Source organism: Vanessa cardui, chromosome 20, assembly GCF_905220365.1.
Source record: "Vanessa cardui chromosome 20, ilVanCard2.1, whole genome shotgun sequence".
In the NCBI taxonomy this organism is placed as follows: Eukaryota; Metazoa; Arthropoda; class Insecta; order Lepidoptera; family Nymphalidae; genus Vanessa; species Vanessa cardui.
In genome coordinates this window covers 4,272,577-4,286,395 of record NC_061142.1, presented here as the reverse complement: position 1 = coordinate 4,286,395, position 13,819 = coordinate 4,272,577, and the positions used below count along the sequence as shown (strand labels likewise).

Genomic DNA, 13,819 nt, shown 5'->3' with positions numbered 1-13,819 from the left:
TTGCTTTTTCGTTTCACTTACAGAGAAATATAAAATTTACATTTTTAATGTTGTTTAATGTCTATTTATCATTTAGCATAATTTAACGGTGCCTTATCAGTGACTTAAGAAGGTTAAGATCAAAATAATATTTTCAACGAATATGACTGGTCTAACTTCATAGAAAAAGTCATATGTATAATATTCAATAAAAAGTAATGGAGATGTTTTGTTCAAATTCGTTAAACGGTTCTACTCGTCAGCCATACGCATAGTAAAATGTCGTCTTTGCCATTTTCAAGGGATCAAGATTTAAAATACTAGTCAAATCGTGTACGTCAAAATATGTCAATTATCACGTCATTGTCATCATTAATTTCGTTTACATCTCGATACTCGTAATTATTATAAAATGTATTTGTTTTCATTGTTCATAATAAAGTAACTCAACTCAGTAGTTCTTACATTAAGTTTACTTATATTAGTGTAATTTTATAAATGTGAAACAACTGTTTATTATTAAAATGATTGAACTCTCTGCGAAACTTACTACTGGAACAGTTTATTTAGCTGGCGAAGCTATAGAATGTGCTATAACATTTTCCCACACAGCACAACCAGAGCATAGGAATTCCCAAAGTCACAGGTAAAATAAATGAAATATATTATTTAAGTTCGTAGTCAAAGTAACTATATGTATACGATAATAGTAATTACATTTTTAGTGACATCTTAGAAAACTTAGCATGGGCGTCAGCACAAATACACTGTTTCTTCTCAACGTCTAAAAATTCCGGAGAAAAAACCCCTGTAATCGAAAAAACAACTGCTTTAGAAGTTACATCCTGTGATATTGGTGATGTTATTTTTCACACAAAGCCAAAAATATTATTTTGTGACTTGACTATACCTTTGGGTGAAACTAAAACATGTAAGTAAGACAAAAGAGTGTTTAATAATTTTAGTGATTTTTAATAATGAATAAAAAATTAATTAATTAAAATGTTTTCTTTTAAAAGTTTGGTACAGAGAATCACTACCAATAGAAGCTCCACCTTCATACAGGGGGACAGCGGTAAAATATTCTTACAAGATTACAATAGCAACACAAAAAGTTGGGTCTCATATTAAAATGGTTAGAATACCTTTTAGAGTTTTACCTATTAGTCCTATTATGAACATGCAAGACTTGTCAGCTCTATGTGGAAATGAGACTACAGAAGAACTTCAACCCACTAATCCATTTTCTGAAGAAAGAAAAGTAGAAACACCTCTAACTATGGCTCTACAGGTTTTACAGGTATATATTTATATAAAACTGATTTCTTTTTGAGTATTTCAAATAAAAAAGGAACTGCAAAATTACCTTTTGTATATATACTTTATGTATAAAAATATTAAATTGATATTGTCTATGTTAATTTATGTAATTTTAGAATCTCACTGCAAGAAGGAGTCCCAATTCATACATGATTACAAATGCTAGGGGCAAAGTCGGAAGATTCTGTTTATTTAAATCAGCTTACAAATTGGGAGAGGACATTGTGGGTACTTTTGATTTCTCAGTTGGTACTGTCACTTGTATGCAGGTATATTTCATTTTTAATTTTTATATAGGTTTTTAAATTGTACTTACTTATCATTAATTTATAAAAAAAAAGGAAATATTTTTATATTTGATCCGCCATAGAACAAAATAATTTATTTGAATATTGTACCATAGGTATCAGTGTCATTGCAACCAGAAGAAATTACGAAAACTAATACTCCAACAAAAAATGTCAACAAAGAGAACTCTAGTAGATCAATGACAGTGGCTAGATGTCATGAGGTTACACTGGGTCTTACACATTCCCAGCTCATCCTACCTATACCATTACACATAACACCTGCCTTTGAGGGGGATGAAGGTAAAAATTACATATTATACATAAGTTAGAAAAGAAATAAATGGACTTTCTACTTTTCTATATAAGTATTATTCATTATATAATAATTAACAGTATGTTTTTAGAAGTCTTTGTATAATTTATATTCTTCAAGTGCCTCATATGGACTTACTACTCTAATAAAAGATCGATTGGAATAATTTATGCCTTTTTCAGTGTCTCTAAGTTGGCGACTTCACTTTGAATTTGTGACAAGCAATGAGAAGCTATTTCCAACATCAGATGATAAGGACTGGAATGCACCACTTAATGTTCCAATAGAAACAATGGTCTGGAACCTGCCTGTGAAGATTTACTCTACACAACCGAAGCAAATCACACAACAGACTGTGGGAAGTGATGCATATACACTATATATAAAATAAATATACATATATCTATAATTGTTTTATAAGAAAAAAATTATAATTTATAATTAAATAGTTTATTCCTCAACTTCTTTGTCCCAATCTTTCATTTTAGCACCCATCATGAAGTCATCTCTGAAAAGTAAAATTAATGTTAATTTTTTAGAGAAATTCTATATCTAAATGTTTTTAGCACTTATATGCAATACGCAGAGGTCTTTCATAATTACTTCAATAAATGACTATGACTTACAACAACATAGTTCGGTTTGAGTATATGGTTAGATTAAGGTCTAATTGTTAAATTGCCAGTAAAGACAAAATTATTATTTAATTTCTATTATACTTGTATTTAGTCAATTTTATTTAAAACATTATTGCATGCAGTGTTTATGTATATTTGATTATTGTTTTGTTTCAGTAGCTTATAAGTTTGAAACTCATAGATGTATACAAATGTTACGAGTTATTGACCAGAAAAAAAGAACATACAATAAGCACAAAAGTATTTTGACAGAGGATAAAACAATAAATATTATCATTTTACACTTTTTACAACAATAGTTTACCTTAATGCATTCCACCGAGGTTTGTCTTCTGCTTTTAATTCATCTTTCAAAGGTTTTGTTTGATCTTCAACAACTATAGACTTTGATTGACCCATAAGTGTATCTAAAAAGGCTCTCTTATCAAATTTCTTTAGAATCTTTTCTTTTTTACCCTCTGGTAAATTTTTATTTAGATCTGTTTCAAAAGTTTTTTGTTGATTTCTCACTGCATTGAACAATTGTACAACACCTTTTGTTGCTATTTTTGCTAGTAATCTTTCTCTATCTTTCTCAAGTATGTTTGGTTTCATTCGGACTGATGATTTTTCACATTTCTGAAAGTTGAAATTTATATTGTTAAATTTGTTGTTATCCAACAAGAAGTTTTTCATGAAGAGAAACAGTATTATATAGTCAGAATAGTAATGTATAATTTAAGTGTGTGATTATTATTTACCTTTTTCTTGGCAGGCGGTGGTTCTACATCAACTTTGTTTTCTTTTACTTCTGGTTTTTCTTCTATAGGCTGTTCTCCTACGATTTCAAAAGCGGGTTTCTCTTCTTTTTCCTTTTTCACAACATCTGCAAGCTTTTTTGCTCTTGATAAAACTAATGTCTTCTTATTTTTAGGTTTATTCGATCCAAGAATCTTTGAAATAGAATCTGCCCAGCCTTCGTTTTTTAATATGAGTTCATCATCACTGTTATTGTTTTCAGAATTTTCATCATTTGCGTCGTCTGATACCTCTGCCTCGTATTCAGAATCTTCAGCTTCTTCACTAGACGATTCAGAATTTGAAACTAAAAGAAGATTATTTAATATATACCTATTTTGTCAATTTTTATAAACACGCCGAAAAGTCACTTGAATACCGTTTAATTACCTGATACTTTTAGTGTTGGTTTACTCATTTTTTCGGCCACTACCATTATTCTATATCAAAGCTTATAAAGAAACTGTGATTATAGATGAGAAAGAATTAAACCTAAAATGTCGAAATGTAAAATACAATAACTGATATTCTGCCGCACGTGTGTTGGTCTAAGTTGTCATTCAAAGTTTTGACAATTTGTGCTTGACATGTGTGTTAAAAGTTTGAAGTGATAAACGTCAAACTTCACAACCAGACCGACACGTGAGGCAAATGTAAATTTGTTTTATCGTGCTTGTATATTTAGCAGTATTAATCTAGGACTAAACAATTATTACAATTCAGTGACCTAATAAAATTAATTTAACCAACATTTCCTAAGTTTTACTTCATACTTGCGTGTAATTTGAACGCGTTCACTGTTTTATGTTTTATAAATTTTTGTCTGTTTTGGTTTTACCATATATTGGAACGCAAGATGTTTTTAAAAATAAAATACAGCTGATCGTCAAGTAGAGTGAAGTGTGTTCTATCCTTTGGAAAATGGTGGTTTTGTATTAAACATGGCGAATATAGCAAGTCCTTTACCTTATATTACTAAAAGAGAATATGGTCTTGTACATAATCTGAAATCTCAATTATTTAATAAACGGCTAAATGCAGCTAAAAACTTATATCGCCGAGATTTAGTGTGTCATTTTGGATGTGTAAATGCAATTGAATTTTCTAGCAATGGCGAGTTATTCGTATCAGGTAATTTGGATTTTTTATATCTTTAGTGCTTCTATAAATAGTTAAATATTAATTGTTTTGATAAGCGCATGGCTATACTTTTACTTGTATACTATTATAATTGTTTTGATTATTTGTTTTTCTTTTATCAACATTGATAACAACTGGTGGGTGTGTGAAGGAAAACATTTACCTATATTTAATAACATACGTATTATATGTAAATACAAAATATATTTAATTATAAATCCACGGAATAGAATTTTAAATAGCGAAAATTGCAAGTAAATCAAATTTATTAAAAAGTGATAAATAATTTTCAAAATTTTCATTACAATAAGGATTATTAAAAAAAGTAGGACCTCTAGGTAAAAGTTGCTAAAGCGATAATCCTAAATAGAGTATTTATTCAATTAGTGATCATTTCTGTGATTTTATTAATATTATTTGACAATTAATCTACAATTAATTTTAAAAGTGTTAATTACTTTTTTATTAAACATAGTAGATGTGATTGAAGAAATAATGGTGTTGCTTTTGGCATATCTACAATGGTATGGAAAACATAACAAATATGTTTGCCATTATTTGTGTAGATCACAAAACTAGCCTTACATAATTAATTAACTTAAAAGACTAACAAATTAGTTTTTAAACTATAATCACAGGTTGAACATCACAGCATTAAACTGTAAATCAAATTAATATAGTAAAAAAGGCTGTCTCATAAAGTATATTTTGCAAATTTTCAACCGACTTCAAAAAGGAGAAGGTTATCAATTTGCAATAATGTTTATTAATATTATATTGTTTATATTTTTCCAGGTGGAGATGACAGGAGGGTGATGGTATGGCAATTTGGACAAGCCATTCTAGAACATGGAAAGCCTGAACCAATGAAAGCATTACATCAATCAAATATATTCTGTTTGGGTGTCACGTCAGATAATCAAAAGATATATTCAGGAGGAAATGATGATATTGTAAGTTATCAAATTTATTTATATTTTAGAAAAAAATAACCAAAAAAAAATATTAAGTAACTTAACTATATTCTTATACCTTAAGTCATATAAATATTTTGATGATTACCTCCTCCTGCTGAGTTTGACTAAGACATCATTCTTAATAGAAAATAACTAACTGTACAGAGTATGCACATATAAATACAAGTGAAATCATTATTCCTTCACTTTTGTAATCTGCCAAAAGTATAAAGAAAAGTTATTTCAATGACTTATAGTTGTGTAGCTGTATATTAAATACTAAATACATAATAATATATCAAGTAAGTTTTTGGCAAAATAAAGTTTAAAAAAACTGTATTTTTTGGTCTATAATTTCACATTTCAAATACACCTAATTGCAATATTTTGTGTTTCGTATTTTATTTATAACTAAGCATGTTATTTTACCAGTCTTGAGTAGTGCGCTAAGTAAATATTTGTAACTATAATAAAGTTAATGGAAAATTTATATGAATTTATATTATATATGTAATTATTAGTTGATGTAAAAGTAAAGCACTTTGCCATTTATAATATTAGTTAGGATATTTTGTCTGACAGGTAATAGTCCACGATGTGGAAAGCAAACATCCAGTAGAGGTCCTACAACATCAGCGAGCTGTGTGCAGTCTGAGCATTGACCCTTTTAATGAAAGAGTTGTCACCACTGCTGGAAATGATGGAAGGTTGCTACTGTTTGACACCAGGCAGTCTGTACATGGTTTGTTTTTATTGTTTGTAGTTATTATCTGTTTGTTTTAATATAAATTGTAGATGTTGATAGATATATGTAGTGTTTCTAATGAGATTATTCATTTACTTTAATTGTGGCTAGTAGCTAGATCCAAAAATATACAATAAAAATATATGTAATTAATATTAATGAATTTAACCAAAAACATTTTGATAATAAGGTTATTTGTTAAATTTTTGTCAAAAACTGATTAACTTATAGCCATTGTTGCAATAGGCAAACAATCAATCTTCTGTGTTCAGTCAGATTAGGTAATCGAACTTTGTTCACAATTGCAGAAACTGAAAGTTAAACTTACCCTTAGAAAAAAGTACTTGTGAAACTACTACCTACTGCTTGGTCTTGAACTGAACTTCCTGTTTCTCGTAATTTTTATAAATAATATTATTTATTGTAAATATATGTATACATCTTCATAATTTTAATTGACACTGAATACCAATATATATGAAATTAATAAATATTTTCAGAATCATTAGTTATATCTCGCAGTCGGAGAGCATTTCATGGTGTAATGTTTCACCCCCAACAAGTTGGAATGCTTGTATCCGCAAATGCAAGAGATGGTGTTGCACTATGGGACCTGAGATCACCTAAACAGTGAGTATTGGTGTTACTATGATAAACAAAGTCTACTATTACCTATGTGTAGTGATGGTGGTAAAATTTTGGTTAAATAAAACCAGCTTAATAGTCACACCAGGCACCTAGAGTGGTTTCCATTGCAAGGAAAAAAGTTTAAGTTAGATACATCTATTATACCTCAGAGACAGATAGTCCAGATGGTATTATTTCTGTATGTCCACTTGTACATATCACATCAAACTGATAAGACGGATGATGAGACAAAAATGTTATATATTTGCCATAAATATTCTCATATCATAAGGGATTAATATCAACCCTTAAAATCTACTTTAACATATATACCTATTTGCATAACATAGAAGTAATAAGCCTAGTTGCATAACTGGTCCTGGCAACTGTGGAATTATTAACAAGTCTAAAGTTATTCAAAAAAGTTTTTACTTGTCATTTTATGTAGTATATTTAAATATTTTTTGCCTGTGCAGCCCCGTGATCCGCTACGTTGGCAACAGTGGCTCGTGCCAGAACAGCATGAGCGTGCGCATCAACCAGACCGGCACGCACGTGCTCGCCCTGCGGCGCCGCCTGCCGCCCGTGCTGTACGCTGTGCACTCCCCGGAGCCGGTGGCCGAGTTCTACCACCAGGACTACTACAACTCTTGCACGATGAAGAGTTGCTGTTTCGCCGGGAGAAGTGATCAGTTCGTTCTATCGGGATCTGATGATTTCAACCTGTACATGTGGAAAATACCAGATACGGAAGGTGGTTTTGGTGAGTCCGAATTTTATTTCTCAATATGACTAAATACCGGTCTGAATATAGGCATGAATTGTCCCGTGGGAGTAGTTTTTCAAAGTATGCTTGTTAAGGAAATTTTATTTTACAATAATGTTTAATTGAGATATTTTGTATTTTATATTTATTGTCATTTAATAATGAATATTTTGATGTGTGAATGCGTTTTTTTTTAATATAGTGATTGTATTTATGAGCATTTATATATGTATGAGGAAGAGTTAGGCATCAGCTCGTTATCAGATATGATGATATTCCAAATATAAGACTAGTTGTTCACATTCATAATATCTTTCTTTTTATATTCTTTTAAAATATTCCTATTTCGCTGTCTTGTGTTCTACGTCATACTAACGTGGCCAGTATGTACGTTAAAAAGGAAATAAAACCTAATGAAACTTTTTGACGCTTCGACATATTTATTTTCAGATATGGTGGTTGAGCCGCCACACATTGTTTTGTACGGACATCGGTCAATTGTGAATCAAGTTCGCTACAACTCGAATTATTGTCTCATCGCGTCATCGGGAGTGGAGAAAATTATAAAGGTCAAAGCCATTTACATTTTATGAACTAACGAAATATATGAAATATACATTAATATCAGTTTAAATCAAAGTAAATGTCTTTTATGATAACTGTATATTAATATTGATGTAAAACAATTTATATATAATTCTCTAATGCTACTGCAATAATATATAAATGGTTTTTTAATTGTATCGCCTGCTACTATAAGTAGTTATCAGTATATACTCCAGCTACATTCGATCTGGAATTTTAGTAAACAAACCATGTGTCATCATAATTAGGGTTGATACAATCTTAATAAAAATAATTATTATTAAAATTACAACTATATTCATTATAACACAATTTCGTGTTTAAACACAAAAAAAATAATTTAATACAGAATCCAAAAAAAATATTTAGCCGGTCAATACATAATTTATATGAAAATTTGCTTAAAATAAAAGTTTAAAAATCTTTAATTACCACTATAATATTACTACAAAACTAACAACCCTATATTTTAATACTGACGTAAAGAAATCGCAGGTTTGTAACATTTGGAGTGTTTTTAAGCAATTGGCAGATTTAGGAAGGTATATAATAGCGATACAGCCTCTTCGTAATTGGTGGTGTATATTTTTAGTCGTATAATTTTAATTTTAAATAAAAATATATACTTATCGCGCATTCCTAATAAAGTATAAAATATTAATGCTTAAAAAACATACTAATACACTAGCATACCAACAGATGTTGCTTTTTCCAGTATTAGAGCAATTGTAATCTCAAACCTCCCATTGACCCATTCAAATATACACAAAATTAATCTAAATGAGACCTGTCGTTTGAGAGGCGATAGATAAAGTTAATAAAGCGAATTATAAAACTACGAGGTAATTTCTGATATCATTTTAAAATGAGAGGTATTATTTTTGAGATCTACATTATTCCAGATGATCATAAGTATTATAATTATAACCAAGAATGCGCTTAGTCCTTTGTCTTAAATATTTTATTATTAATCATCAATTTAAATTTTTATTAATATCAAAAATAATTGTTTTACATAATTCTAAAAATGTTTTGAGCATCTGCCTGACGTTGGTTGCTAAGCAACGCTTTGTTATTAAACATTCCACATCGAATTTGGCTGGAGTATAGATATGGTTTTATTGATTTTACATAATTATTTGGGTATTCTGGAAGATATGACTGGATAAAAATTTGGGTTATATTTTTGTAACACGACGACGACCTCTGTGGTCGAGTGGTGTGTACACCGGTTTTCAAGGGTACGCCACTCCGAGGTCCCGGGTTCGATTCCCGGCCGAGTCGATATAGATTATCATTAGTTTTCTATGTTGTCTTGGGCCTGGGTGTTTGTGGTACATTATGTCATGTGACATAATGACACATAACACAAGTGCTATAGCTGCTTACATTGGGATCAGAGTAATGTATGTGATGTTGTCTCATATTTATTATTTATTTTTATAACAGATCTGGTCTGCGCTGGAGTACCCGCAGATGCGGGGTGCTCTGCTGGAGGAGGCCCAGGGCTCGGACAACCCACGCGAGATATATAGCCACGAAGACTATGTTTCGCTCGTCCATCACAGTGGACAGGTTTGTCGTTTTAAATATAATATACAATAACAACATAACATTTTATTATTTCAATTATCTATAATATAGCAATAGTAAATTTTTTTTTAATTGGTAGTTTTAGGCTGTAGATCCTAAACAGTTGTCATTAAAAAAACAATTGCTCTAGATGACCCATTTATCATAAAAAATTATAGAGTATATAATGAAATCAAACACACCATTTCATATTTATATTCATATAATAAATAACTTTAAAAATGATGGTCAAGACATAACCCCATACATAAATATGTATGATTATTAAATTTACATTTTCACAATTTACTTCTTGTCTTTAGAATTTAAATTCTGAACCCTATCAATTCGGAATTTAAATCTTTTGTAACTAAATTAAATAAATAGATCTATTTTTGCAAAGGCACGTTTCAAATTGTTAATAAATTAATATTAACTAATTTAATCTAATTTGTATTGTTTTGCTGTCGTTACTCGCCTCTTACACACGGCTTGTAAAACGAACGTCCTACCTATACTAATACAATTTGATAATTTAACAATAATTAACTTTATAATTTTTTTAAAAGAGCCAAAGTACCTGAATACATTTTGATTTCGAGTCTTAATGTTTAATTTTTGCTGACAGTATCTGTCCCACAACTATGCTGAGCAGTCAACAAGCGAGGATCCACGAATGATGGCGTTCTTCGATTCTTTAGTTCAGCGGGAACTGGAGTGTCTCGCCGAGGAGACGGACTCCCTGGACGAGTCCAGTTCTGGTTCAGTCAACGGGAACGTTTCCGACACGAGTGACAGCGATCACATCGTAGCGGACTTCTTGCCCTTACCACCCAAAAGAGGTCAGTGTACGTAGTGCTTGTTTTTTTTTTTATTTTACTTTTTTAATTTTGCAAAGGGCGAAGGTATTGCACTATACAGCCTCGTCTTCAATGTTTAAGAATAATTTAAGCTTTATGTTGTGGAAGAATATTTCATATAAATTAGAAGAAAATCGGTTTATAAATTTATTATTCTAAGGTAAAAACGGTAATAACTTGCAAAGATCAGCTTTATTCATTTAAATATTTACTAGTAAAAAATATTTTTTCAGTAACTCCAAACGGGAGTCGAAGTCAACGGTGCCCAAATAGACTCGCGCGACTTGTCGCATCGAGATACCCAAAGAGCATCCGATCTCAAAAACGGGGTTCCCTTAGGTAATTGAGTTTTGTCAAACCTTTAGCTAAAGTATTGGTTCAAATTACATAGGATAACAGGACAATCTTAATCCAGCTAAACTTTGAAGCGCTCCCAAGATTTCTTTATTTCTTCTCTGTTATGTTATGTATATACAATTTTTCCAACCGCCGACCCCGAAATATAATTAATTGAGGGGCGTGGCAGACCGCGAAAACACTACTTTCCACCGGGCGCTTGTTCTATTTAGGACGGAGCTGATAAATATCATATAAATAAGTTCATAATATTTTTTATTCCAAATTGTTTTGGCATTTTTATATACGACAAAATCGATTGTGCTATGAAGTCTTACATCATATCGAAGTCTGGGAAATTTAATCTTTGATATTTTGTCGCGCAGACTTCATACCATTTACTTAGTTTCCTCGTTGAATATTCGACTTGGTTATACGAAACGCCAAAGTCATAGAGGATCTCTGCTAGGCGTAAATATTCTGAATGAAATGCAGTGAGGCGTAACTCGTGTTTTTTTTTATATTATATAGGTAATGACGACCTTCGTGGTCGAGTGGTGTGTACACCGGTTTTCATGGGTACGCCACTCTGAGGTCCCGGGTTCGATTCCCGGCCGAGTCGATGTAGATTACCATTAGTTTTCTATGTTGTCTTGGGTCTGGGTGTTTGTGGTACCGTCATTACTTCTGATTTTCCATAACACAAGTGCTTCAGCTACTTACATTGGGATCAGAGTAATGTATGTGATGTTGTCTCATATTTATTTATTTATTTATTTATAATACTTACAGGCGTAACAAGCAGTCGCGCGCGTGCGTGAGCAAGTCGAGCGCGAAGGGCAAGCGCGCGGCGCCGAGGCGCGCCCGCGGCCCGCGCCGCGCCCCGCCCCGCGCCCCGTCCCGCGCCCCACCCCGCGCGCCCCCCCGCGCCCCGCCCGCCGCGCGCCGCTCCGCGCCCTCCAGCGAGCGCACCGACTCCGACGAGCCCGCGCACTGCCTCTACCGGAACACGGGCCGGGTCGGTACCGCCAGCATGCATTTAATCGGCTACGAATATTTTTATGCTGCATTATTAACACGATTAAATCGATTTATGTCAGGTCAGCTTTAATGCAAAATTAATTTTAGTGTACAGGAAGGAAAACACGGTGCTAAGGGTGGGTATATAGCACTATCGACCATTATCAATCTAAGGAATATTTCACAGTGGCACAATACATCAAAAATATATATATTGTATTAACATACTGTACATTTATACTATAAATATGTATATGCATAATATTATGACAATAGGCTATTTGACAATGCGAAAAATAAATTGTGAATAATTGTAATCAGTGTATATAATGAGTTTAAAAATGGTTATTTACTAACGAAACTTGAAAATGATACTTAATTTTTTCAAAACTCAATAAATAAAAATGCATTTTTTCAAACTTTTGTCACGTGACACAAAACGCTCTTGATTGGCCGGGCTTATGATGAAGTCACTTTCTTGTAAACCTTGCTTTTTTACTATATGTACCACAGATTAAAATACAGGCAAGTGACGTCACCGACCCCATTGCAGCGCCATATTGTCCAAGCAGCGTTTTCGCGCGTTATTTAAATATAGAATTTTTAATTTGATATTTTTTGGCAAATATGTACTAGAAATAAAAAAATCACAACTTTTCTGGGTTCCTTAACCTCTACTAAATTATATGAAATTGATTTTAAAAACCAGTCAAATAGCCTATTGTAAACGATATAATGAGACTAAAGCTAATTGTAATATAAATGATGATTGAAATAAATTTATTCATATTTTATTTATTTTTAGATCATCCGGCCACTCAGGAGAAGAATAAACATCACAAGGAGTACAAAAAGGAAAAGTAAAGTCACTAGTTATAGGAAAGTTATGAATTTAAGAAATAATAGTAAGTTTATTAAATTAATTTTTATAAGTGGATTTAAAGTTTCTTCTTTACGTATCAAACTAACCAATTATTTATTTCAGGTAATATGGCTCAAGACAGTAGTGATAATAATAATTTTTCCAATTTCGACAACTATGAGGATAATTTAGCTTTACCTAGCACAAGTACAGGTATCTTTACAACACTAATAAAACCCATTGTTTGATTATGTTTTCATTTCCCAACTATCAGTTCTAACTAAATATTATTTATAGGTTATAGAGGTCAAAGCAATTCAGCACTATTTCGAATTGCCGAGGTAGATTCAGACGACGACCAGTCAGTTGGCAGTCGACCAATCTCGCCCAGTAATCAAAATGGCAACCAAAACATTCCTACGAATTTAATTAGCATCGTACCGACACCTATAAATGGCTCCCGAGATTCTCTCAGCGACTCTTTGAGAGTTGGACCGCCAGAATCCGAGAGCAATAATTCATCTCCCGTCCATGAGAGTCGAACGCGAATGAATTTGAGGAGAGTTAGGAGAAACGGTAGACTCAGTATTCAACGTTCCGATTCGAGCGAGTCACCGCCGCCGAAAGATTATACGGAGAATAACTTCACAATAATGGATAGATTATCACCAAAGGTCGGATACAACAGAACTGTGGCGAGGCTTATGAATGAGACAAATGAAAGTGAATTCGAAAGCAATTGCAGCACTGAAAGCAGTTTGTGGCTGGCTCCGAACAACATCGGAACCCCTGACAGCGGCGTGGGCACGGTTGCGGGCAGCAGTACCAGGAACAACCAACCCCCAGCTGATGACGTGTCCGACGATCCAGAATATCAAGCGCACAAGTTCCGACAACGCGTCAAAAAGGCTCGTCGTAATTATAGGAATCACATGGATTCAGATTCGAATTGATCTAATTATAAATATATACATATTCCATTTCATTACAAATTGAACAAATGGTAAATTAAAAAATATATAAACAGCTGTAA

General features: G+C 32.3%; 3 protein-coding genes across 3 annotated transcripts; 2 read left to right on the top strand and 1 right to left on the bottom strand.

The window, feature by feature from the left end:
* The first annotated feature begins 262 nt into the window (after positions 1-262).
* On the top strand, positions 263-2,349 carry LOC124538658 (RAB6A-GEF complex partner protein 2). Its single transcript, XM_047115791.1, has 6 exons — positions 263-625; positions 705-910; positions 999-1,279; positions 1,416-1,568; positions 1,703-1,889; positions 2,085-2,349. The coding sequence occupies exons 1-6, from the start codon at positions 504-506 to the stop codon at positions 2,291-2,293; spliced, it is 1,158 nt and encodes a 385-aa protein (XP_046971747.1). The 5' UTR covers positions 263-503; the 3' UTR covers positions 2,294-2,349.
* On the bottom strand, positions 2,340-3,896 carry LOC124538659 (RRP15-like protein). Its single transcript, XM_047115793.1, has 4 exons — positions 3,708-3,896; positions 3,281-3,624; positions 2,845-3,158; positions 2,340-2,410 (listed from the first exon to the last, which is right to left on the bottom strand). The coding sequence occupies exons 1-4, from the start codon at positions 3,751-3,753 to the stop codon at positions 2,353-2,355; spliced, it is 762 nt and encodes a 253-aa protein (XP_046971749.1). The 5' UTR covers positions 3,754-3,896; the 3' UTR covers positions 2,340-2,352.
* Positions 3,897-3,957: 61 nt separating this feature from the next.
* LOC124538656 (DDB1- and CUL4-associated factor 5) lies at positions 3,958-13,814 on the top strand. The gene is made up of 13 exons (XM_047115788.1): positions 3,958-4,448; positions 5,253-5,410; positions 5,996-6,155; positions 6,659-6,788; positions 7,262-7,548; positions 8,002-8,120; positions 9,586-9,711; positions 10,337-10,550; positions 10,802-10,907; positions 11,697-11,922; positions 12,730-12,829; positions 12,910-12,999; positions 13,084-13,814. Exons 1-13 carry the CDS (start codon positions 4,259-4,261, stop codon positions 13,737-13,739), a joined length of 2,562 nt encoding a protein of 853 aa, XP_046971744.1. The 5' UTR covers positions 3,958-4,258; the 3' UTR covers positions 13,740-13,814.
* Positions 13,815-13,819: the final 5 nt, after the last annotated feature.